At 45.7% G+C, this 27,380-nt stretch overlaps 1 protein-coding gene and 1 long non-coding RNA gene across 8 annotated transcripts in view; one reads left to right on the forward strand and one right to left on the reverse strand.

Moving 5' to 3' along the window:
• Positions 1-27,380, reverse strand: part of tmc3 (transmembrane channel like 3) — an 85,276-nt gene that overhangs the window by 33,032 nt on the left and 24,864 nt on the right. For 6 of the 7 annotated variants that reach the window (XR_003595106.1, XM_028014241.1, XM_028014243.1 and 3 more), the window contains 2 exons: positions 18,978-19,214; positions 10,849-10,977 (listed from right to left, as the gene is read on the reverse strand). Coding sequence is in view for 6 of the 7 variants with exons in the window: in XM_028014241.1 (XP_027870042.1) it covers positions 10,849-10,977; positions 18,978-19,214 (366 nt within the window). In the remaining variant the exon portion in view is untranslated. The remainder of the gene's footprint in view (positions 1-10,848; positions 10,978-18,977; positions 19,215-27,380) is intronic. The other variant, XM_028014244.1, reaches the window with a different exon arrangement.
• Positions 15,524-16,418, forward strand: LOC114142786 (uncharacterized). Its single transcript, XR_003595108.1, has 2 exons — positions 15,524-16,250; positions 16,319-16,418. It is a non-coding gene; the product is annotated as an uncharacterized LOC114142786 (long non-coding RNA).

Below are 27,380 nucleotides of genomic sequence, written 5' to 3' on the forward strand. Positions count from 1 at the left end.
GAACGCTCTGGGTGCCAAGCTGAAGCAAAAGTCTCACACTGCAGATCCGATGAGACGATTAACAGAGAGGATGAATCAGCATGGCCGGCTCTGAGTCGAAATCCACCTTCAACTTCAACACCTGCTCCACCAAAGAAAAACAAACAAGTAGCTGCAACCAAAACGGCTCCACTGACCCCGCTCCCAAGGACAAAGCGACCAGACCATTCTGACTCCGTGGGAATCCCACTGAAAAACAGATTTTCTGCACTCCAGTCTGAGCCTCTGAGTGAAACCTCGCCTTCAAACATCAACAATGAGGCAAGACCAACACATCCACCCCCCAAAGCTCCAAAGGACAAAACAGCTACCAGGAAAACGAAAGGTATCCCAAAAGTGTTTATTGTTGGAGATGAGGCAGTAAATGGAATCAGTCACGTTTGCAATCCCAAGAAAACGAGAGTGATTTCTTTTCCTGGTGACATTGTATCTGATTTAACTCGTAAAGTTCTCTCGCTAACCGCTGATCAGCCAGATATTGAGTCTTTAGTTCTGCATGTTGCAGCCAACGATCTGGCAAAGCAGAAATCTGAGATTCTGGAAAAGGACTTTAATATTCTTCTGAACACTATGGAAAAATTAAAAATGAAGTTATTTCTCAGTGGTCCAATTCCATCACTTCAATGGGGAGACGAAAAACACTCCAGGCTGGACATGATAAACAAATGGCTGATTAAAACCTGCTCTGCCAACTCAGTGACCTTCATCGATAACCTCTGGATCTATTGGCAGTGCTTTTACCTTTTTGGAAGTGGCGGACACAATCTTAATAAACATGGGATAAAGCTACTCACTGCAAACCTTTTTCATTTTATCAACAAGGACAACAATGTGATCAACGCTTCAGAAGAACAGGCTCAAGGATGTCTGATTAGGATGGAACCCTCCGCTTATCAGGAGCAAACCGTTCCAAAACAAGCTGATACATCGACTGCAGACAGAGCGACCGGTTCCCTTCCTCCTTCCCCCTCCCTCTCTGCTCACCCACTCATTCACAGGATTCACAAAATACTTATGTCGAAATGTCTTCTGGACCAGAGTTTCTTAAATTTACAGATGGAATGAATCAACAGGTTTGCTTCGGCACGTCTCTCCTTAGCGGTCACGTAGCAGACCTCACTTCATTTAAGCCACCTGACTCTAACTTCCCAGAGGATCCATCACTTCTGAGGTCTGAGGCCGGGGTCCAGAGTTTATCTTTACACCCGTCTTACTCCAGAATGTGTCTGGCCCCCCGACACTGCAAAACAGGACATTACCTGTCCGGATAACTACAAGAAAATTTACAAGAAACAGAAATATAAAATACAGCAGACCTAATTCAAACCTCAGACTGTTCTCCTGCCTAAAAGAACCTCAGACTAAAGAACGTTTGGCCTCCAAGTCACTTAAACTAGCTTTATTAAATACCAGATCTCTCTGTGCTAAAGCTCTATTAATTAATGATTTCAACACTGAGTATAATATCGATGTTATGTTTCTGACAGAAACATGGTTGAATGACAATAATGAACCAATCGTACTAATTGAATCAGCGCCTCCTAACTACAATTTCTTCAGTGAGAATAGAAAACATAAAAAAGGAGGAGGCGTGGCTTCAATATTTAACAATACCATAAATAGTAGTAAAATTTCTTTGGGTCACTTCACCTCTTTTGAGTATCTTGGAATTGAGGTTAAAGGCCACAAACGAACTTTGACTGTAACTCTATACAAAACTCCAACATATGTGGAAAATTTCTTTACTGACTTGAATGAGCTTCTATCTCTCATCTGTATTGATTATGATTGTTTAATAATTGTCGGTGATTTCAACATTTATGTTGACAACGCCCAAGACAGAGGGGCAAAAAAGCTCGCTAATATTTTAGAGACTTTTGGTCTAACACAACATGTCAAACAAGCAACACACACTAAAGGACACACACTGGACCTGGTTATCAGTAAGGGTGTGAATATTTCCAATGTCTCTGTAACTGATGCGCCCTGTCAGATCACTTCGCTGTTATCTTTGAAAGTTCTATATCCTTTAACCCACTTGGACAAACAGCAACCATCACAAAACGCACTACAAAGCCAGTACCAGTGCTGTGCCCAAACAAAACAAATACAGGAAAAATGACCCAATCTCAACTACTTAATTATAAAACCCTAGAAGAAATTATAAGTCAACTAAGCTCCAGTTCCTGCTGTCTGGATGTTTTACCCACACATTTCTTTAAGAAAGTCCTGCCTGTCATTGCTGTTGATCTGATCCAAATAGTAAACTCATCGCTCTCATCAGGCGTTTTCCCCCAGGCTTTGAAAACAGCAGTAATCAAACCACTTATCAGACAAGATGGCAGCGCCCAAAATGGCTGTGGCTGCATGGGCTCTCGACAACTTGCGAGTATTTGAGCAAAATACGCCGCCTAAAACGCTACAAACTTTGCATCCACTCAGTAAGTTAGCATATGATTGCCAGCGTCTGCTGGAATTACGATCATCAAGTGATTTTGGACTCATAAATACGACTACTCTGGAGTGTTTACGTGATCTCTGAGTGCTACAGAAGCAAGATCCAGCGGCCCGCAGCACAGCGGACTCGCCTAGCAGCACTAGCCGGAGGAGGAGCAAGCGAAGGCGTTGCGACCGGCAGCGGAAGCGCGGCTGTCGAAGTGGACTAGCAGCTAAGCTAAACGCTAACCCCCACAGATCGCCGCTTCCGTCCATCTTCCTCTCCAACGTCCGCTATCTGGACAACAAAATAGACCATCTGCAACTAGAACTGTCTTCAAAGAGAGAGTTGAGGAACTGCTGCGCTCTCATTCTGACGGAGACATGGCTCAACTCATCCATACCGGACAACGTTGTTAGCCTGGAGGGGCTCGCTACATTCCGCGCAGACAGGAGCAGCGCTCTCAGCGGTAAAACCCGAGGACGGGTGCTGTGTATTTACATCAACAACAACTGGTGTAAAAATACCATGAATGTCGCCAGTTACTGCTCCCCGGACATCGAGCTTCTGTCTGTTAACTGCAGACCATTCTACCTGCCCAGGGAGTTTACTGTGGTTAGCATCACTGCTGTGTATGTGCCCCCCAGTGCTAACACTAAAGAGGCTATGAGTGTTCTCTACCGGACCATCAGTGATTTGCAATCCTCACACACAGAGGGCGTTTTCATCATTGCTGGGGATTTTAACCAGGCCAACATGAAGATTGTTCTCCCTCACTTCAATCAATATGTGGATTTTCCAACCAGGGGAGGAAATACTCTAGACTTGGCCTACACCAACATCAAAGAAGCATTCAGAGCAGCCCCCCGCTCCCACCTTGGCTCTTCAGACCACCTATCTGTTATGCTAATTCCTGCATACAAGCCCCTGCTGATCAGAACAAAACCTACAGTGAGGCAGGTGAGAATGTGGACTGAGGGGGCCATGGAGGCACTTCAGGACTGTTTTGAGTGCTCTGACTGGGAGATGTTCAAGGCAGCAGCCACTTACAACGACCAGATCAACATCGATGAGTACGCCATGACTGTGTCAGCCTACATCGACAAGTGCACAGAGGATGTCAGCATCACTAAGAACATTATCACCCGGGCCAACCAAAAACCCTGGATGACTAAGGAGGTACGGGAAATGCTAAAAGCACGGAACTCAGCCTTCAAGTCTGGCGACAAGGAGGCACTGAGGACAGCGAGAGCCAACTTGAATCGTGCTATCAAGTTAGCAAAGCGAACCCACAGTCGGAAAATAAAGGAGTTCTTCCACGACACCAGCAACACCAGGAGTATGTGGCAAGGCATAAAGGCGATCACAGATTACAATCCATCCTCCCCCCCCAGTGGGTGAAACTGATGCTGACTTTCTAAATGGACTCAATAACTTCTTTGGGAGGTTCGAGGCACTGAACAGTACTCTGGCAAAGAAAACTGTTCCCCACCAGGAAGAGGAGGCACTCTGCCTGGACACAGCCGATGTGTTGAAGACTCTGAAAAGAGTCAACCCATGGAAGGCCCCAGACCCCGACAACATACCTGGGCGGGTGTTCAGGGAATGCGCAGGTCAGCTGGCTGGTGTCCTAACAGACATTTTTAACACCTCACTGGACCAAGCCACAGTGCCAGCCTGTCTCAAAACTGCCTCCATCATTCCGGTGCCAAAGAAACCTCAAGTCACCTCTTTCAACGATTACCGGCCTGTGGCACTGACTCCCATCATGATGAAGTGCTTTGAAAGGCTGGTAAAAGAACACATCGCCTCCAGACTCCCCCCCACATTCGACCCATTCCAGTTTGCCTATCGCCGAAACTGCTCCACTGAGGACGCTATCAGCGTTCAACACAATCATCCCACAGCCAGTCCGGATCGGACAACACACCTCCGATGTCATCACCCTCAGCACAGGCTCCCCTCAGGGCTGCGTCCTGAGCCCTCTGCTGTTCACTCTGATGACACACGACTGTGTCACCAGGTTCGCCACCAACCACATCGTGAAGTTCGCGGACGACACAACGGTGGTGGGCCTCATCAGAGACGACAACGACCTGGACTACAGAGAGGAGGTGGAGCAGCTGGTGGACTGGTGCAGAGACAACAGCCTGATCCTGAACGTTGACAAGACGAAGGAGATGATCGTCGACTTCAGGAAGAACCGGCCCAGCCACGCTCCACTGCTCATCGACAGCTCGGCTGTGGAGGTGGTCAGCAATACCAAATTCCCGGGGGTGCACATCACTAACGACCTGACCTGGACTGTGAACACCACGTCTCTGGTCAAGAGGGCACAGAAACGTTTGTATTTCCTGCGGAGGATGAGAAGAGCACACCTGCCCCCGCCCATCCTCAAGAGGTTCTACAGAAGCACCATAGAGAGCATTCTGACCAGCTGCCTCTCTGTGTGGTGTGGAGGCTGCAGCGCCTCTGACTGGAAGAACGTGAGGAGGCTGCGTGTCCCGAGGCCGAAACATCATCAGTGACCCCTCACACCCCCACCATGGACTGTTCTCCCTGCTGCCCTCTGGAAAGAGGTTCCGCAGCATCCGGTGCAGGTCCACCAGGTTCCAAAACAGCTTTTTCCTACTTGCCATCAGACTGCTGAACTCTTAACTGGACTGCACTCAAAATTCTGGTCTCCACTTCATACCTTGCACATGTACAGAGCTAAGTAACTTCCATTTTACTGTCAGTCCTGCACTTTATATTTTATATTCATATTTATATTCATATTTTATACTGTATTTTATTCTGGAGTAACCTCACAACATTGGAACCTCAAAACACTGTCCTGAGCCGTATGCAACGAAATTTCGTTCTGTATACACCCTGTGCATGCAAAATGACAATAAAGTCAGTCTAAGTCTAAGTCTATAAAAAAGAACAGTCTGGACAAATCACTAATGCAGAATTACAGGCCGATCTCTAACCTCCCATTCCTCAGCAAAGTTATTGAAAAAGCTGTGTGCAAACAATTAAATAGCTTCCTAACGATAACCAACCTCTTTGACTCCTTCCAGTCTGGTTTTCATGCTCACCACAGCACAGAGACCGCCCTCGTAAAAGTGTTCAATGATATCCATATAAATACGGACTGTGGGAGAACCACAGTGCTGGTTCTGTTGGCCATGACATATTACTGAATTGACTGGAGAGTTGGATCGGACTCTCCGGTCCAGTGCTTAACTGGTTTGAATCCTACATAAAGAACAGGGATTTCTTTGTTTCAATTGGAAACTTCTCATCAAAGAGGTCAAAGGTCACATGTGGGGTACCCCAAGGTTCAATCCTAGGACCCCTTTTATTCAATTTTTATATGCTCCCACTAGCTCAGGTTATAACAGGAAATAAGATTAGCTACCATAACTATGCAGATGACACACAGCTCTACATTACGATGTCACCAGGTGACTCAGAACCCATCCAATCACTGAACAGATGCTTAGAACAGATAAATGTGTGGATGTGCCAAAACTTTCTCCAGCTAAACAGAAACAAAACTGAAGTTATTATTTTTGGACCTAAAGAGGAACAATCTAGAGTCAATGCACAGCTTCAGTTATTACAACTGAAAACCAGCGATCAGGCCCGAAACCTGGGAGTAGTGATGGACTCTGACCTGAACCTCCAGAGCCACATAAAGACAGTTATAAAGTCGGCCTTCTATCAACAGAAGAACATTTCCAGGATTAAAGGACTAATGTCTCATCCAGATCTAGAGAAACTCATCCATGCGTTTATCTTCAGTCATACTGATTATTGCAACAGCGTCTTCACAGGTCTGTCCCACAAATCAATTAAACAGCTGCAGCTGATCCAGAATGCTGCTGCTTGCGTTCTCACTAAAACCAGGAAGATAGAGCACATAACACCAGTTTTAAAGTCCCTATACTGGCTCCCTGTAGCTCAAAGAATAGACTTTAAAATACTGTTGTTAGTTTACAAATCACTGAACGGCTTAGCATTACAATACATTAAAGATCTGCTGTTGTTGTATCAACCTTCCAGACCTCTCAGGTCTTCTGGTTCTGTTCTGCTCTGCATCCCCAGAACCAGAACCAAACAAGGAGAAACAGCATTCAGCATCTATACACCACAAATTTGGAACAATCTTTCAGAGAACTGTAAAACAGCTGAAACACTGACTTCCTTTCGAATGGGTCGACTACTGGGTTGACCCATGTCCCACTGTGCATTGTCCCGCAATGCACAGCGGGACAACAGTGCATTGTTCCGCTGTTTTTTCGGTCTGTTGCTGTGATTGTTATTCTTACAATGACTGCGCCACTGCTGCCGCTGGCAGGTTCTGCTTGTGGGGCCTTTCATCAAGCATTTAAATCACACCATCTCAGAACTTTCCGCTCCAGGATTATTCATACTAGGTGTGAATTTTGTGCCTTGTGCTTTCCTCGCATTGTCTTCAAATACAGTCGCAAACATATTTTCAATGTCTTCATAACTTCTGAGTGTTTTGAATCTCTGTCGCCACCCGTAAGTCCCTTCCTTCCCTCACTAGATGTCCTCAGGGAGCAGGATGGGAGCGGAGCCTCTCTGAGGTTCTCCCGCACACCTGCGATTCATCTTCCTTCATTAGGACGAGCATACAAAAAGGTCCTCCGACGCCAGAATGTTTGCCTATGTGGTAACTCCAGCCACTCAGATCTCAGATCTTCATCTGAATCTTATGAGTTTAGAGCTCACCTGCGTTTGTGTTCTGCCCTACTAGGTATGCTTCTACTCGGGATTCCACCCAGATCGTGGTTTCCTCCCTCTGGTTCCAAGCGACTCCCCACAGCGGTCTTGCCCCAGCTGGTCCCTGCTCCACCACAGCTCTGCCTGAGCCTGCTCTGCCCCTTTCCCTCTTCCACCTCCATCGGGACAAACTGACTGAGATCAGCGCATCTCACCACCCGTCGGGTGCCACTGGGACCTTCTCACCTCGGCAACCCTCCTACTGACCCAACTCTCACCCCTCCCTGGCGGATCGCCCTGCCTGCATGAGTAAGTGCCACTCGCACAATCCTGCCTCAGCACCCCGCTGGACTCGCGTCTCTCTTCTGTCCCCAGTGTTCTGAGCCAGCCTCCCAGTGTGGGTTTTGTTTAGGTCATGGACACCTGCATTATCACACTGTTGTAACTTGTTGTAAATGAAGCTAAAGAACTGTTCTGATCTCCTGATGGTGTTTCTGCATGTGGGTTAAACAAATTCCCAAAAGCATGACACTGAGTTTAGTCTGAAACTCTGTAAAAGTCAGCTTATCACCATCTTCACTTTTTAGTGAAGATGAGATGGCGATCAGAAATCCATCGTTCAAATCCTCACCTGCACTTCTTAAAGTAGTGATTATGATCAGCTCTGTTAATATACTCATTCACCAAGTCACTGGTCGATTTCTGCAGTGAGGTCAGCTCAGTATACAGGTTGATCCCCCTTGGCTTCCCTTTACTGCTGTAATGTGTCAGCAGGATTCCAATTCCCGCATGCCCATCGTCTGCCGCATCATGCATTTGGATCTTGTCATCCAAAAATCCAAAAACTCTGCATTAGCTTCTGCATTTTTATTTGCGTCGTCTTCTTCATTCTCATCAGTAGGGCTGGTTAAAATTGAATCCTTCAGCCCTTGTAATACAAGATGTCCTAACAACGTTGTTTCCCATAATTCACAATTCTTCTCATCTTCATCTCCATCGTCTTAACCAGCAGCTATGTGCCATGTCCTTTTCTTTTCTGTACATCTTCCTTATTGACTTAAACAACAGGCGCTCACTGTCCATTGTGACATTCACCTGTTTAATTTATGTCCATACTGTTCACACATTCTGGGCCTGTAACCTGTTAGCAGGTTCACTTCTTGGTACAGCGTTACATGTGACGCACATGAGACACAGTTTCGCTTCATGTTGTTCCTCCTTCGTTTGAAGGACACACAACTTTTATTTTACACAGGTGTGTTAAATTAGACAGGTCACGTAATGTGACGTAGAATAAACCAATAATTAAACAAAAATAAACAAATGAGACCACAAAAACATTCATAATGTCAACAGTATGCATATGTGAATATATACACGCAGACATGTATGCATATTTATATGTATACATGCATATACATATAAATATGCATGTATACATATGTATGTACATGTATATTTACATATACATGCATATATGTAAATGTCGATGCATATTTACATATATGTATGTACATACATATACATATACACTCACCGATCACTATAGTAGGTACACCTGTCCAAATGCTCATTAACGTAAATGTCAAATCAGCCAATCACATGGAAGCAACTCAATAGTCATGTGGACATGGCCAAGACGGTCTGCTGCAGTTCAGAACAGGGAAGAAAGGGAATTTAAGTGACTTTGAACGTGGCATGGTAGTTGGTGCCAGACGGGTTGGTCTGAATATTTCAAAAATTGCTGATCTACTGGGATTTTCACCCACAACCATTTCTAGGGTTTACAGAGAATGGTACAAAAAAAAAAAATCCAGTGAGCGGCAGTTCTGTGGGCACAAATGCCTTGTTGATGCCAGAGGTCAGAGGAGAATGGCAAGACTGGTTCAAGCTGATAGAAGAACAACAACAACTCAAATAACCACTTGTTACAATTGAGCTATGTAGAAGAGCATCTCTGAATGCACAACATAACAAACCTTGAGGTGGATGGGCTGCAGCAGCAGAAGACCACATGGGGTGCCACTCCTGTCAGCTGAGAACAGGAAACTGAGGCTACAATTTGGACAGGCTCACCAAAATTGGACAATAGAAGATTGGAGAAACATTGCATAATCTGATCAGTCTTGATTTCTGCTGTGACATTTAGATGGTAGGGTCAGAATTTGGCGTCAACAACATGAAAGCATGGATTCATAGTGCCGTGTATCAATGGTTCAGGGTGGTGGCGGTGGTGCAATGGAGTGGGGGATATTTTCCTGGCAGACTTTGGGTCCATTAGTACCCAATTGTGAGTATTGTTGCTGACCATGTCCATCCCAATGACCACAGTGTAACCATCTGCTGATGGTTACTTCCAGCAGGATAACGTGCCATGTCATAAAGCGGGAATCATCTCAGACTGGTTTCTTGAACAGTGAGTTTCCCAAACTCAAATGGCATCCACAGTCACCAGATCTCTATCCGATAGAGAACCTTTGGGATGTGATGGAACGAGAGATTTGTATCATGGATATGCAGCGTACAAATCTACAGCCACTGCATTATGCCATTTGTCATTATGTCATTATGGACCAGACTCTCTGAGGAATGTTTCCAGTTTCTTGTTGAATCTAGGCCATGAAGGATTAAAGCAGTTCTGAAGGCAAAAGAGGATCCAACCCGGTACTAGCAAGGTGAATCTAATAAAGTAGCCAGTGAGTGAATGTATCCATATATGAATACGTATATGAAAATTCTTGACATATGTCAAGAACATACTTGAAAGCAAATGTCAAAACAGCACAGCGGTGACTCGCAACCTTGGCCTCCATGGCCAGTGACAGAACAGGACTTATTGATGGAGCTGACATGAAGAAATCAGCTCTATGATGGCCATTTTAGTCTTCATGCGTAAAGAGAGGAAGATTTTGGCTATTAAGGAATATAAAACAACTTGAGGATTATGTACTTAATTTTCCAATACGTGGCACAGTTAGGGCCACATTTGAAGAGGTTTGGAATGGTCTTAATTTGGTTTCTTGCTTCAATAAAAGTATTCACTTTCAATACACAAATTGCCCCTTACAATTGCTTATTAATAGGCTAATAGATGAATAAACAGCTACCACTCAATCCCTATGTCTGCACACTTCATAAGCTTCTTGCTGCTGTATAATGGTGGATATATGTACAAAGAAATATCTAAAGAAACCCTCTAAGAAAGTTTTCTAGTAGTCTCTCCCTCTGTGTTTATTTGTATACAGCACAAAGTGAAATCTGGATCATGTATCCACTCAGAACACATTTACATTTCTGTCTTCAAGATCACTCGATACTGATGTTAATGTCAGGGCTGAACATGACCTCAGTAATACCAGGCCTCTTTATGTTGCGTTTTTTGCATAGTTTTAGTCAGTGGCTTGTACAATTGTAAGATCATAATGGTGGATTAAATGGGTAAACCCCCTGTAAAGACCCAGGTACCAAATGCATGACACACTACAGACAGCCCAATGTTGTAGGTACCCCATTAACTGGCCTGCCTTCTGATGGGGTATGTGCGTCTGTTTGTGTGCAAGAGAATAATTGCGTATGCAAGAGTGGTCTGTGTGTGAGAGCTTGAAATACTTAGAAAGTACTTTAAAACAACTTACAAACTTGCTTTCTAAGTCCCAGCAGCAGCAGTCACTCAGATACCGAACCACCAGACCCCTGATAAAGTCAATGAGCAAGATGCTGGCCACTGTGAAGATCATGTCAATAATAGAAAGCTTCAACATCTCCTGAAAACAGATGAACATGTAGATGTTATTTTACTGCTGAATTTTATACATTAAAAATTCTAGATTAAAAATTGGGCATTTACATTTTTCGTGATGGATTTATTAAGAGAATAATTAATTTGAATACTTCATTCAAATTAATTATTTGGAGATGGCTTGCTGGCAAGCAAGCCATCTTTCCAGTTGAAAGAACTGAATTGTTATGCACACATATACATATTTATACTGTCAAGACTGGGTTTTTGTGGTTAGTTTTGTGTATTTCTGGGTTTTTGCTGTTGCTCTTTTTAGTTATCAATTATGTTTTAAATTCATGTTTTGTTTTACTCTTCTTTGTTATTTGTTGTTTCTAATTTTGTTAGATCTTTCTCATTCTTGTGTTTCTTTATTTTAGCCCCCTTTTATATACGTATATAATCCATTCCCTAACATTCTTGTATATTCTGTATAATCTGTGCATATAGCTCCTATATTTATATTTATATTTATACACAATATCTATATCTCTTTGCTATAACCCCTTATAGTCCATACATACATAGTCTTGTACACCTGTAAATAAATATTTATATCTCGTAGAGCACTTCTGGATAGATGCAAACTACATCTCGGTGCTTGTACTTGTGACAGTGCAATGACAATAAAGTTGAATTCTATTCTATTCTATAGTAGTGTTTTGTAGTTATTTTATCTTGTTACGCTAATTAGGTTTATTTCTTTGTTTAGTCCTTCTGGTTATTCTAGTTTCTGTGTTCCTAAGTTCTCCTTATTAGATCAGCCTGGTTTCTGTTACAGTTTCCCCTCATGTCTTTTTCTCTTTCTAGTTTATCATGTATTCTTTAGTCTTAGTGTTTCTTTAGTGTTAGAATTATTTCCAGATTTGTTGTTTTCTCCCTGACTCTTTTGTATTCCACTGTGTATCCTCCTACCTTATCCCCGCTCCTCAGCCTGACTCCTGCTCCAAATTCTCTCCGCTGTGATCAATTAGTCTCGTCAGCTCTGGCCTTTGTCTATTGCTGTCAACCTTCCCCAGTATTTCAACCTCTCATTTTCTCCCACAACTCGCCAGATCCTCATGTTCACTCTGGTCTATCCTTGGTGCCTTCCTGTGTTCCCCTCATGTAGCCTGCTTGGATGTCTTTGGGTTTATTTTGGTTTTTAAGTATTTTCATCAAACCACCATTTGAGCTGCTGCCTCATTACATCCAACCATCCATACATACAATTTCACACATTCATACAACACTGGAGGTCAAAAAAACTATTCTTTTACATCATCCACAGCCACATTAACTCAATGAAACTTGGAAATATAGGTATTATTAATTATGAATTTATTAATTCACAAAATTATTAATTTTGTGTTGCACAGCAAAGGGAAAACCAAAGTACAACTCGAAACCACTTCTTTCTCATCCCTTGTTCTGGTTTTCTGTTTACCTGTGCTACCCGTAAATCTGTCCAGTTAATCAGGACAAAATTTATTGTTTTTTGGGCTATTTTGTCCCTATATTTTTCTGTTTAATTTAATTCCAATAAAAACGCGTTTCCCCTGTCTGATACTGTTTTATTCTTACAAACACCTTTGTATTTAAAATATTTTTAACAGGTGGGATATTCTAGTAAAAGGATTAGTGCATATATCTATAGCTTTTCATTTTAAACAGGTAGGATATTCAGATAAAGGAAGTCATCTTGTTGTGGTTTTCTCATGTATATAAATTGTTCCAATGCTAAGCTAAGCATAACTCCTAAGTTTCCACTTATGTACCGTCACTCAAATAATGTTATCCAATATATTTAACATTAACACAACCCGCTATAGTTTTCTGTCTGTAAATATGATGGTAGCAGTTTTGGACACATAGTACTGACAGATAGACTTAGCTATCTATCCGTGCTACGGTAGGAAAATCTGACGAGGTAGCACTGATAGAACAAGGTCAAGCTACATGCAGACTCATTTCCATAGCAACTGACAACATTGCTACTTTATGTTTTAGGATTCAACACCAAAAAACAATCAAAGAACAGAACATTCAGTCTGTTGCATTAGTATGATTTTTAACTTGTACGTTGGGGTTTACCCTGGTGAACAAGAGGGTAGCCTCTCTCCACCTACGGGTGGGGGGACGGGTCCTGACTGTTGTTTGTGTTTATGGGATGAACAACAGTTCAGATTACCCACCCTTCTTGGAGTCCTTAGAGGTAGTACTGGAAAGTGCCCCTCCTGGGGACTCCCTTGTTCAACTCTCACATGAGCAATGACAGTGAGAACTGGAGGGGAGTGGTTGGAAGGAATGCCCCCCCCGATCAGAACTTGAGTGGTGTTCTGTTGCTGTACTCCTGTGCTCGTCACAGATTGTCCATAATGACCACCATGTTCAGGTATAAGGGTGTCCATACGTGCATTTGGCACCAGGACAACCTAGGCCGCAGTTCGATGATCATCATTGTTTCATCAGATCTGCGGCCATATGTCTTGGACACTCGGGTGAAGAGAGGTGCGGAGCTGTCAACTGACCACTACCTGGTGGTGAGTTGGCTCCAGTGGTGGGGGAGGATGCTGGTCAGACCTGGCAGGCCCAAACGTGTTGTGAGGGTCTGCTGGGAAAGTCTGGCAGAATTCCCTGTGAGACGGAGCTTTAACTCCCATCTCCAGCAGAACTTTGGACATGTTCCAGGGGAGGTGGGGGACATTGAGTCTGAGTGGACCATGTTCCGTGCCTCCATTGTCGAGGCGGCTTATCGGCGTTGTGGCCGCAAGGTTGTTGGTGCCTGTTGCGATGGCAATCTCCAAACCGGTTGGTGGGCACCTTCGGTGAGGGATCCTGTCAGGCTGAAAAAGGAGTCCTATCAGGTCTTTTTGGCCTATGGGACTCCAGAAGGAGCTGATGGGTACCGGCGGGCGAAGCGGCATGCGGCTCGAGTGGTTGCTGAGGCAAAAACTCGGGTGTGGGAGAAGTTTGGCATTTGGAAAGACTTCCGCACGGCTTCGAGGCAATTCTGGTCCACCATCCGGCGTTTCAGGAGGGGGAAGCAGTACAGCACCAACACTGTTTATAGTGGGGATGGTGTGCTGCTGACCTCAACTCGGGATGTTGTGGGCCGGTGGGCAGAGTACTTCGAAGACCTCCTCAATCCCACCAACATGCCCTCCATTGAGGAAGCTGAGCCTGGGGACTCTGGGTTGGGCTCTCCAATCTCTGGAGACGAGGTCGCCTAGGGTGTACTCCAATTATAGGGGAGTCACACTCTTAAGCCTCCCTGGCAAGGTCTTTTTAGGGGTCCTGGAGAGGAGGGTCCATTGGATAATCGAATCTCAGATTCAGGAAGAGCAATGTGGTTTTCGTCCTGGTCGTGGAACACTAGACCAGCTCTACACTCTCAGTAGGGGCCTGGAGGGTGTGTGGGAGTTCGCCCAACCAGTCTACATGTGTTTTGTGGACTTGGAGAAGGCATTCGACCGTGTCCCTCCGGGAGCCCTGTGGGGGGTTCTCCGAGAGAATGGGGTACTGGGCCCGTTGATACGGGCTGTCAGGTCCCTGTATGACCGGTGTCAGAGTCTGGTCCGCATTGCCGGCATTAAATCGGGCTCATTCCCGGTGAGAATTGGACTCCGCCAGGGCTGCCCTTTGTCACCGATTCTGTTAATCACTTTCATGGACAGAATTTGTAGGCACAGTCAAGGTGTTGAGGGGATCTGTTTTGGTGGCCTTAGGATCTCATCTCTGCTTTTTGCAGATGATGTGGTCCTATTGGCTTCATCAGGTCGTGATCTGCAGCTCTCGCTGGAGCGGTTTGCAGCCGAGTGTGAAGCAGCTGGGATGAGGATCAGTGCCTCCAAATCTGAGGCCATGGTCTTGAGCCAAAAAAGGGTAGAATGCCTTCTCCGGGCCGGGAGGAGAGGGGGCGGGTGTCCTGCCCCAAGTGGAGGAGTTCAAGTATCTTGGGATCTTATTCACGAATGAGGGAAAAAGTGAGCGGGAGATCAACAGGCAGATTGGTACGGCGTCTGCTGTGAAGCAGGTGCTGTACTGGTCCGTCGTGGTGAAGAGAGAGCTGAGCCAAAAAGCGAAGCTCTCAATTTACCAGTCAATCGACGTTCCCACCCTCATCTATGGTCATGAGCTTTGGGTGATGACCGAAAGAACGAGATCACGGATACAAGCGTCCGAAATGGGTTTTCTCCATAGGGTGTGTGGGCTCTTTCTTACACATAGGGTGAGAAGCTCAGTCATCTGGGAGAGACTCAAAGTAGAGCCGCTGCTCCTTCACATCAAGAAGAGCCAGTTGAGGTGGCTCGGGCATCTGGTCAGGGTGCCTCCTGGACTCTTCCCTGGCGAGATGTTCTGGGCACGTCCCACTGGGAGGAGGCCCCAGGACATGCTGGAGGGACTATGTCTCTCGGCTGGCCTTGGAATGCCTTGGAATTCCCCCAGAGGAGCTGGAACAAGTGGCTGGGGAGAGGGAAGTCTGGGCTTCCCTTCTGAAGCTGCTACTCCTGCGACCCGACCCCGGATAAGCGGAAGAAAATGGATGGATGGGTAGATGGATAATATCAATATGAAAAGGCAAAAGAAGCAAAAAACGACATTTATTTGTCATCTCAGAAAAAATAAGAATTAATCTTTAGGTCCCCCCCTACCATTGATAGAACAATGGTTCAGTCCAAAGTGTAGGAGGAGCAGCACAGGCTGGTAGAGCCGCTGAAGTGAGGAGCTGGCTGTTAGCTGTGGCACTGCAGCACAAATAACAACCCTCCAGTAAGTTAATACTTACAGCAAAAGACATGTAAACATTTTATTTACTTTAGCTGCTCAATAATAAGAAACTCATTGTCAGGGTTCCTGTGTGCGTGAGTGCGAGTAACGCATCTCTTCCAGCGAGGATCTTGGTGGAGAGCCTGGGCAGCCTTCATAGGTGGAGCTCATCAGCCTCATCAGAGTGCTGGGGATAAAGGAGCAGCAGAGCCTTCACTCAGCGCTGGATGATTAACGTCTACTGGTAGTCACTCTGGCCACCTCTTGTTGTCAGCTATTTTTAGCTTTTGATCAGTCTTTTGAGAACCTACCTGAAGTTCATAGTTCTTGTTTTTGCTTCCTTTCGGTTTTTGTCACTGGATCTCTCTAGAAGAATCAGTTCAACCGTTTTCTCCTCCTGTGAAACTCCCCAGCAAGTACCTACCTGCCTGCCTGCTCCACCGTTCCCCCTCATCTCCACACAGGACCCCTGGGCACCTTTCTTCCACGCTTCACCAAGTCCATTCAAAAGTAAGCCTTTTTTACACTGCATCTGATCAACTCATTACAGGCCACCAATAACCCAACTCTCATTCCAGATGCCACGGATCGCATGACACTGCCACTCCCTGATACATCAAGGAAACCTGTAAATTGTTGCTTGTTGTTTGAAGGAAATAAAACCTATACCTAATTGAACTTGTTGATTTCTGCATGTGGGTCAGAAGATTAAATCCGAACATGTCAGAATCATCCAGCCAGCCTGACCCAGCAGAACCACCTCTGGACCCCAATCAAGATCATGCTATACTCGTCCATCATGACTCTATGCTTAAATCTTTATATGAGCAACAAATAAATATAAACCAACGATTAGAGCAATTTTCTGAGATTCTCAAAGATCTTCACCAAAAACTTGTTTCTGCAGGTTCCCCTTCCACAGGTCCGCCTCCTGTCGCAGTTCCGCCTCCTTCTCAAGCCAGTGCCTCAGCCAGTACAGCACAAAGTTCCCCCATCTCTGTACGTTTCAAAGAGGTCTCGCCACCCACTCCTGAGCCCTGTTCAGGAGAGATAGGTAAATGTGGGGGTCTCTTGTTGCAATGCTCCTTAGTTTTTTCTTTTTCACCCTAAAGCGTCCAAACAGATGCAGCTAAGATCTCTTACGTCATTTGCTCTTTAAGGGGAAAAGCGCTGAAATGGGCGGAGGCCAAACTAGGACAGCAAGTCCTTTTTCAGGGCACTTATGATTCGTTTGTGTCCGCTTTTAAACAGACATTTGGGTACACTGAATCACAGTCAGATATTACCTGCAAGCTGTGGAATTTAAGGCAGGGTCGTCAAGCAGTAGCAGATTTTGCCATTGACTTTAGAACCCTGGCCGCCTCCTCTGGTTGGAATACAGAGGCATTAAAAGGAGCTTTTCTACAAGCTTTGAATGAGAACATAAAAGATGAACTGGCTTACCGAGATGAACCAGGGTCATTGGAAGATCTCATTACTTTAGCTATTAGGATCGACAATAGGATCAGAGACAGAACCTGATCCAAGAAAGAACTGAGTTTTTACCCAAACAAGGTCGAATCCAATACCACCCCTGCAGAACAGAGCCCAGAGGAGCCTATGCAAATAGGAAGAACCAGACTCACCCCCGAAGAATGACAGCGTCGCATGAGATCTAGAGCCTGCCTTTACTGTGGTCAAGCAGGACATTACATCGCTAACTGTCAGAACCTGTCAAAAGACAAAGCCCATCATTAGCGACGGGAGGAGTGGTGGGCAACTCAAAGAAAACTTCCCGTCTAACTCTACCTTGTTCCTTGATTACAAGTAACCGTTCCTTTCAGACATTTGTTTTAATTGATTCAGGATGTGAACAAAATCTCATTGATGACAACCTGATTAATCAACTCCAAATACCCACTGTTCCTCTTCTAGCCCCAGTCTTGGTCTCTGCACTGGACGGCAAAGCCTTACCTGTCATTACTCATCGCACTATTCCCATTGAAATTTTAGTTTCAGGAAATCATCGTGACAGAATAACTTTTTTGTATTTCCTTCACCTCAGTCTCCAGTGGTTCTAGGCTACCCGTGGCTCATTCTCCATAATCCACACCTAGATTGGAAGACCAGCCCCTCCTTCTGTTGCACTCAAACCAATTAATCTACAAGCAATTAAACAGGTAATGTAATCTGCCGGTACTCAAGAGCAACTAAGGGACACTTACTCCACTATACATGCATACAAGTAGTAGCAAATTTGTTCAGGGGACAACTGACAGATAAGATAGATTTTATTTTCTAATTCTTGGGTGCCCCACCTCTTCCTGATGCTGCCCTGGGAAACTGTCCATATTGCCCACATCAAAACACGACATTTATCATTTATGCACATTTTCAAGAAATGTTTAAGAAAAGTTTCATTATCTCAAACCAAACCTTTCTGAAGATTCTCATTTTTCTAGGTTTTTATATTCAGGAAGATTTAAAGGAATAAATTTTGTTTTAAAAGTTTTAGAAATGTCCCTCTCTATTCATTTCTGATAGAACTTGCATGTGAACTTGTTCATCTTTTCTGTCTTTGGTCGCTCCCCTTTTGTCGATGTCATAACCTGGTTCAGTTAACTAGCTAATTCTCTGTGGGAGAGTGGCTTTTACACCAAAATAGGTAGTTTGATTAATCATTATGTAATGCATTAACATTTTCAGATGAATCACATGCATTAATATGTTAATGTTGACAGTACTAACACAATTTTTGATTGCGTTAATTGCAGGGTCTGTAATTAAATATTCTCAATCCCATTTTAATTAAAAACTATATAGCAAAATAGGCAGCATTTTCAATTCAAAACCCCCCTTTGCTCCTAATTTTTTTAACTGAGATGAGCTCAATAACAAATATTTTTGTTTTTAAATCTGTTTAGCTTGTTCCCTGATCACTTTTGGAAATTCTTTACAACTGTGGATGCTGACATTAGCACTGAGGACGTCTGTGCTTCTGCAACATGTTTAGCGTTTGGATACTATCTTAGGTTTGAATAGCTTTGCTGATAGGCCATCTCCTTTGTGCACAGCCAGCAAAAACAAACAAGTCTTTTCCAGTGCCCCATCAAATTGGGTTTTTAAAACAAAAGTTAATTCCCAGTGGGCCAAGCGTAACAGTTTTGTTGCTGTTGAATGCAGATTTTTCTTGTACAACTTTATAGGTGTATCAGAGACATCCATAAGTGTGTGTGTGTATTTGTATGTTTGTGAAACCTGTCCAACATAGGTCTCCCAGCACTGGTCCTGTTGAGATCGTGCATTTTTCTCAAAAGGAATTGTCTGGTTGGATGCAGTAATCAAGCTGCTCCTGTTGTGGATGAAGTTGATTGCTGTGCTGATGGTTGCCATGGTACTGTTGTGATGCTCAGACACAGAGATCCTTGATACTTGGGCAGAGAGACTGGATATGGTGGAGCTGGTGTTAGTCCAGTTACTTGAACTCACATGAGGCTGAAAGAGAAATATTATATAGTCAGAGCAAAAATGAAATGATTGTTTTTGTGTAGCAGAGTTCCTGCATGGATGCTGTCCAGGGCGAACACTTTTGCACAATTGCAAACCAATTTTGTTTTAAACAAACTAACAATTTTTCATCCACATGATATTATAAACTACAGATTAAGGAAATGCAACATCTTTTAAAAATATTTTCTTTCTCTTTCTGAGGGGTTGGGGGAGTGTATGCTTAGAACCATTTTGTGATGTAGAATTTTCTACAGCCGCAATCAAAGCTGTACTAAATAAACTCAACAGGCCATGCAGAGTTTCCCTGTTATCGGTATATTTTCTTATGCATAGTTGCTTCAGTTTAGTTTATTTGTGTAGCACCAATTCAAAACAAATGTAGTTTCAAAGCACTTTACAAAAAGGTAAATTCAGTCTGATCATACAGATTATAGTCATTTGATCCTAATTATCGAGTAATGCAATCAGATTTACTTTGTTACTGAAATAGAAAGAAATCAGTCAATCTAGAGGAAATCCAACAGAATGCATGAGAATACTGAACATGCATGTAACGACTGGAAATAAAAACTCCCCACTACAAGAAAGGGCAGCAAACATAGCTAAGACCAGGCTTAGTGTGACCGGTTGTCTGCCACAAACAACAGGAGGTTTGAGAAGAAAAAGCATACACACAATATACACACAGAAGTGCTAATCCAGGTCTATACTGATGTTAAAGAAAAGTAAAAAGCTACTAAATAGAATCTTTAGTGGCTTCATCTAAAAGAAGCAACTAAAGCATATTTTTTATCATTAAAACTAAAAATGTTTGATGCAATCTAGGCCATGATATTTCAAAAGAGGATTGATAGAGCTAAAACTATTAAACTACTAAGTGCAGATAAATCTGATAGTCAGTGAATACCAGTGGCCTCAAAATCAAACCCTGCCGTATCTCACACAGGTGCTGAGGTGTTTTTTTGTTGTTTTTTTTAACGAACATTAGCATAAAAGTGTCTCACTCAAGTAAGCGTTGCTGCTATAATGCTAACCCAGTGTTCTAACCATGATAAAAGGTTGCTGTGATCAACAGTATCAAAGGATGCAGTTAAGTTTCACAAGCACAAGAGTCACAAATGGATCAGTCATTTTGCAAACAGCTTTAGGTTGTTTAGGATCTTGGGTTGTTTTGGAATTTGATTATAGATTCTAGTTTAGTCATTATTCTGTATTCCTTAGTTTCTGATTAGATCAGCCATGTCCCCTTAGGGCAGTACTTCTCAAAAAGTGGGGCGCCCCTCTCGACCCCCCTGCAGTGGGGCCGCGTGGCAAAGTGTCGGGGGGGCTCGAGAAGACTTTATAATTCTCGAGCCCCCCCTTATAATTCTGCCACTTTATAATTGTCTTTATTCATGCTTAACAGATAAACAAGCTTCCGGTCACTAGGTGGCAGCAGGGTTCAAACTAATCAACAGGCTGCCTGGTTAAGCCAGTAGAAGAAGCTACACAGCCGTGTCGTAAAGGGAGCAGAGGAAAAAAACGGAGTGAAGGATATAAGTTTTGAAATTTATCTACCGTCATAGAGGAGAGATGGAGTTTGACAGTGAAAAGAAAAAAACTGCAGCAGAGGTCAGTAAAGCAAGTATGACAGAGTTTTATGGCCAGGCCAAGATATTTTTATTTTCAAATACAATAATAATACAAAAACCAAGTAATAATAGCAGAATAAAGACGAAATATTGCCAGAAGAAAGTTGTTAAATTAAAAAGCTCAGAGTGATAGGCAGGGGCGCCGTATCGGGGGGGGGGGGGGGGGGGGGGGGGGTTATGACAATTCCAAGGGCCCCTGACCAGCAGGGGGCCCTCCACAATGTTTCTTTTTGCTTGTTTTGTTCATAGAAATTTGGAGAAGGTTCTCCGGGAGTATGGGGTACCGGGAACTACTCCAGCTGCAAAACTACAACACCTAGACACTCTAAACCTGCACTGGATTATTCTCAACTATCCATCTATCCATTTTCTAACACCCTTGTCCCTAGTGGGGTCAGGAGGTGCTGGTGCCTATCTCCAGCTAACATTCCGTGTGAGAGGTGGGGTCACCTGGACAGGTCGCCAGTCTGTCGCATTATTCTCAACTAATAGCAGAATATTTATAACCATGTTTGGGATTTGTGAAACCTTTTTCTGGTTCATGAAACTTCCATAAAGGGCAATTAACTAACCCTAACCTTTTGCTTTTTTAACATCCATCCATCCATCCATCCATCTATCTTCTTCCGCTTATCCGAGGTCGGGTCGCGGGGGTAGCAGCTTCAGAAGGGAGGCCCAGACTTCCCTCTCCCCAGCCACTTCTTCTAGCTCTTCCGGGGGAATCCCGAGGCGTTCCCAGGCCAGCCGAGAGACATAGTCTCTCCAGCGTGTCCTGGGTCTTCCCCGGGGCCTCCTCCCGGTGGGACGTGCCCGGAACACCTCACCAGGGAGGCGTCCAGGAGGCATCCTGACCAGATGCCCAAGCCACCTCAACTGGCTCCTCTCGATGTGAAGGAGCAGCGGCTCTACTCTGAGTCCCTCCCGGATGACTGAGCTTCTCACCCTATCTCTAAGGGAGAGCCCAGCCACCCTACGGAGAAAACCCATTTCGGCCGCTTGTATCCGCGATCTCGTTTTTTCGGTCATGACCCAAAGCTCAAGACCATAGATGAGCGTGGGAACGTAGATCGACCGGTAAATCGAGAGCTTCGCTTTTTGGCTCAGCTCTCTCTTCACCACGACGGACCGGTACAGCGCCCGCTTGACAGCAGACGCTGCGCCAATCCGCCTGTCGATCTCCCGCTCCCTTCTTCCCCCATTCGTGAACAAGATCCCGAGATACTTAAACTCCTCCACTTGGGGCAGGACACCCCCCCGACCCGGAGAAGGCACTCTACCCTTTTCCGGCTCAAGACCATGGCCTCGGATTTGGAGGCACTGATCCCCATCCCGGCCGCTTCACACTCGGCTGCGAACCGCTCCAGCGAGAGCTGCAGATCACGATCTGATGAAGCCAAAAGGACCACATCGTCTGCGAAAAGCAGAGATGAGATCCTAAGGCCACCAAATCGGATCCCCTCAACACCTTGGCTGCGCCTAGAAATTCTGTCCATGAAAGTGATGAACAGAATCGGTGACAAAGGGCAGCCCTGGCGGAGTCCAACTCTCACCGGAAACGAGCCCGACTTACTGCCGGCAATGCGGACCAGACTCTGACACCGGTCATACAGGGACCTGAAAGCCCGTATCAAAGGGCCCGGTACCCCATACTCCCGGAGAACCCCCCACAGGGCTCCCCGAGGGACACGGTCGAACGCCTTCTCCAAGTCCACAAAACACATGTAGACTGGTTGGGCGAACTCCCATGCACCCTCCAGGACCCTGCCGAGGGTGTAGAGCTGGTCCAGTGTTCCACGACCAGGACGAAAACCACACTGCTCTTCCTGAATCCGAGGTTCGACTATCCGACGGACCCTCCTCTCCAGGACCCCTGAATAGATCTTGCCAGGGAGGCTTAAGAGTGTGACCCCTCTATAATTGGAGCACACCCTCCGGTCCCCCTTTTTGAACAGGGGGACCACCACCCCAGTCTGCCAATCCAGGGGAACTGCCCCCGATGTCCATGCGATATTGCAGAGTCGTGTCAACCAACACAACCCTACAACATCCAGAGCCTTAAGGAACTCCGGGCGGATCTCATCCACCCCCGGGGCCCTGCCACCGAGGAGCTTTTTAACCACCTCGGCGACCTCGCCCCCAGAGATTGGAGAGCCCAACCCAGAGTCCCCAGGCTCCGCTTCCTCAGTGGAAGGCATGTTGGTGGGATTGAGGAGGTCTTCAAAGTACTCTGCCCACTGGCCCACAACGTCCCGAGTAGAGGTCAGCAGCACACCATCCCCACTACAAACAGTGTTGGTGCTGCACCGCTTCCCCCCCGAGACGCCGAATGGTGGACCAGAATCGCTTCGAAGCCGTACGGAAGTCTTTCTCCATGGCCTCTCCAAACTCCTCCCACGCCCGAGTTTTTGCCTCAGCAACCACCCGAGCCGCATGCCGCTTCGCCCGCCGGTACCCATCAGCTGCTTCCGGAGTCCCACAGGCCAAAAAGGCCCGATAGGACTCCTTCTTCAGCCTGACGGCATCCCTCACCGAAGATGTCCACCAGCGGGTTCGAGGGTTGCCGCCGCGACAGGCACCGACAACCTTGCGGCCACAGCTCCGATCGGCCGCCTCGACAATGGAGGCACGGAACATGGTCCACTCAGACTCCATGTCCCCCACCTCTCCCGGGACGTGTTCGAAGTTTTGCCGGAGATGGGAGTTAAAGCTCCGTCTCACAGGGGATTCCGCCAGACGTTCCCAGCAGACCCTCACAACACGTTTGGGCCTGCCAGGTCTGACCGGCTTTCGCCCCCACCACCGGAGCCAACTCACCACCAGGTAGTGGTCAGTGGACAGCTCCGCACCTCTTTTCACCCGAGTGTCCAAGACATACGGCCGCAGATCCGATGAAACGATGACAAAGTCGATCATCGAACTGCGGCCTAGGGTGTCCTGGTGCCAAGTGCACATATGGACACCCTTATGCTTGAACATGGTGTTCGTTATGGACAATCCATGGCGAGCACATAAGTCCAGCAACAGAACACCGCTCGAGTTCAGGTCGGGCGGGCCGTTCCTCCCAACCACGCCCCTCCAGGTCTCACTGTCATTGCCCACGTGAGCGTTGAAGTCCCCCAGCAGAACAAGGGAGTCCCCAGGAGGAGCACTCTCCAGTACCCCCTCTAAGGACTCCAAAAAGGGTGGGTAATCTGAACTGTCGTTCGGCCCGTAAGCACAAACGACAGTCAGAACCCGTCCCCCCACCCGTAGGCGGAGGGATGCTACCCTCTCGTTCACCGCGGTAAACTTCAACGTACAGGCGCCGAGATGGGGAGTGTCAAGAAAACTGGTATGAGGTTTGAGATCTATCCAGGTACACACAGAAAAAGGTGCATGAAAGCCTGAAGGAAATAAAGCAATCTTGTGTTTTGATTTATAATGATTGAGTGTTTTGATAATGATTAAGTTGAACATGGATGAATACAATAGGTAAAATGACTGTATGTAAGTAATCACTGAATGATTCACTGAATGATTCTGAAGTGTACGAATCATGATCTGTAATAACATGACAACAATGAAATGATTAAGGTTTGATGATTTATAATAAGTGAAAGAGGTGATTAATGCTTATGATTAATGCTTAATGGAAATCAGCACATAGTTTTTAATATTTGACTGCGTTTAAAAGTTAATCAGAGGAAAGCACATAGGTTTTAATGTTAAAAAGAAAAAGGGAAAAAGCAGAAGGGGAACTTGTGAGTTCCTGCTGTCGCAAGCAGTTCTGAACAGATGGCCAGATGCACAGGATGGGTGGGGCGGTATGGTTGGCTAAGACCAACGCTGAGGAAAGGACGGTACTTTCCATCCCAGCCAGCAGACAGGAGGGGCCGAAACCACGTAAACTAACACTCCCCATACACATATATGGCAGAGAACTGTATATAAGCAGACGGAAAAGGAGAAGTTCTTGTTCTTTGTCTGCGGCACCGAAGTAGAGCTAACACGAAGAAGCAGATCAAGGAAACAACAGCAGACCACACCCTGAAGCCACGGGAAAAGCTGAAGCTTCGTGCCGCCAAAGGGAGACAAGTTCCAATCGTCCAACCCGGGTTTCTGATTCGATCGTCGGTCTTACCTCAACCCAAACATTGCAACAGACTTGGAGAAAGGACAAAGGTCCCGGAGGGATAAAAGAGTTGGGTTTTCAAAAGCAATTGAACCCTCTCTACTTTGCTTCCATTCTAAAGAGGATTTTTTCACACAAAGGATAAAGACTCAGACCAAGGTTTTCGGACGTTCCTGTTGCCAAAGATCCACCACCAACTGGGTATGAGTAGAACTCGCTTCCTAAAAAGCTATCTCAGAATCTGCGACATAGGTTAGGGCAAGAGACAGGAGGGTATGATTGTACATGTTGATCTTACTACACTGCTCTTGAATTATATACAATTGATTATTGATTTGTATGTCACATATCCCTGCTTAAGCTTGCTTAATAAATTCATACTCTAAAATTCTAAAGAGGTTGGTGGACATTGGAATTAATTGAGTCATTTACTCATTTTTCAGTTCTTTTAATAAAGGTAAAACTAATGTACATGGTTCTAGTAAAGAGGAGGCTTCATAATTTCCTTTGGTGAGAGTAAAATAATGACCCAGGGACTTACATCCAAGTCACTAAATCTAGCCTAGTCGGTTCCAAGAGCTAGTTATATTTTAGAAAGCGAGCTACCGTTAACAGAAGTGGTTATTGGAATTATGCAGCTGTGAGGGCTACTCAGCTGATTGTTTCTTAACTGAAAAGGGTCGTAACTTCTGGATTGGAGGTAGTTAGAGCTAGACGAATCGCTTTCGACACCAGTTTAAATAGATTATCTCTTATAGATCTCTTTTAGGGTAATACCCAGGTCTTAGAGATTTTCCGGACCTGTTAGACAGAGAACTGGTCAGTAGTCAGCCCCGGAGGGTTGTGACGAAGTGGGCGGGGCTAGCTATTGCGGGATAACGGACAGGAGCAACAAGTATGCCCACTCCTGCCCGACGCCTCTCACCTTGGGCAACTCCAGAGTGGAAGTATGTCCAGCCCCTCTCAAGGAGACTGGTTCCAGAACCAAAGCCGTGCGTCGAGGTGAGACCGACTATTTCTAGCCGGAACCTCTCGACCTCACGCTCTAGCTCCGGCTCCTTCCCCACCAGAGATGTGACATTCCACATCCCAAAAGCCAGTTTCTGCAACCGAGGATCGGACCGCCAGGGTCCCCTCCCTCTGCTGCCACCCATCCCACACTGCACCCGACCCCTTTGGCCCCTCCCACGGGTGGTGGGCCCATGGGAAGGGGGGCCCATGTTTCCTCTTCGGGCTGAGCCCGGCCAGACGCTCGCCATCGTGCCCCCCCTCCAGGCCTGGCTCCAGAGTGGGGCCCCGGTGACCCGCGTCCGGGCGAGGGAACACCAAGTCCAAGGTTTTCCTTCATCAAGAGGAACCAGTTGAGGTGGCTCGGGCATCTGGTCAGGATGCCTCCTGGACGCCTCCCTGGTGAGATATTCCGGGCACGTCCCACCGGGAGGAGGCCCCGGGGAAGACCCAGGACACGCTGGAGGGACTATGTCTCTCGGCTGGCCTGGGAACGCCTCGGGATTCCCCCGGAAGAGCTGGAAGAAGTGGCCGGGGAGAGGGAAGTCTGGGCCTCCCTTCTGAAGCTGCTACCCCCGCGACCCGACCCCGGATAAGCGGAAGAAGATGGATGGATGGATGGACTTTTATTAAAGTATTTTTTACGGTCTGCTCACACAGGTTTCTCACAGGTGTGTCACAAAAGACTCTCTGCTTCTGTCGTCCTATTCTTTACATTTATGCATTCACATAAACTCATGATCGCCACCTAGTGGACATAAACATAATTCATTCAATTATCACATGCACAACCTTAAAGTAATACTTTGTTGCAGCACCTTTGGCTTTTATTACAGCATTCAGTCTTTTTGGGTAGCAGTCTATCAGCGTGGCGCATGTTGATGTGGCAATATTTGCCCACTCTTCTTTGGAAAACCACTTCAAATCCAATAGATTGCAAGGGGATCTCCTGTACACAGCTCTCTTCAGATCACCCCACAGATGTTCGATGGGATTCAGGTCTGGACTCTGGCTGGGCCATTCCAAAGCTTTAATCTTATTCTGGTGAAGCCATTCTTTTGTTGATTTAGATGTGTGCTTTGGGTCATTGTCATCTTGAAAGATGAAGTTCCTCATTGTCTTCAGCTTTCTAACGGAAGGCCGAAGGTTTTGTGCCAACACCGGCTGATATTTGGAACTGTTCATAATTCCGTCCCCGCTGACTAAGGCCCCAGTTCCAGCTGAAGAAAAACAGTCCCAAAGCATGATGCTGCCACCACCATGCTTCACTGTAGGTATGGTGTTCTTTTGGTGATGAGCGGTGTTGTTTTTGCACCAAATATACCTTTTGGAAATATGTCCAAAAAGTTCAACCTTGGTTTCATCAGACCATAACACATTTTCCCACATGTATTTGGGATA

The sequence above is a fragment of the Xiphophorus couchianus genome, chromosome 4 (genome assembly GCF_001444195.1).
Source record: "Xiphophorus couchianus chromosome 4, X_couchianus-1.0, whole genome shotgun sequence".
Taxonomy (NCBI): domain Eukaryota; kingdom Metazoa; phylum Chordata; class Actinopteri; order Cyprinodontiformes; family Poeciliidae; genus Xiphophorus; species Xiphophorus couchianus.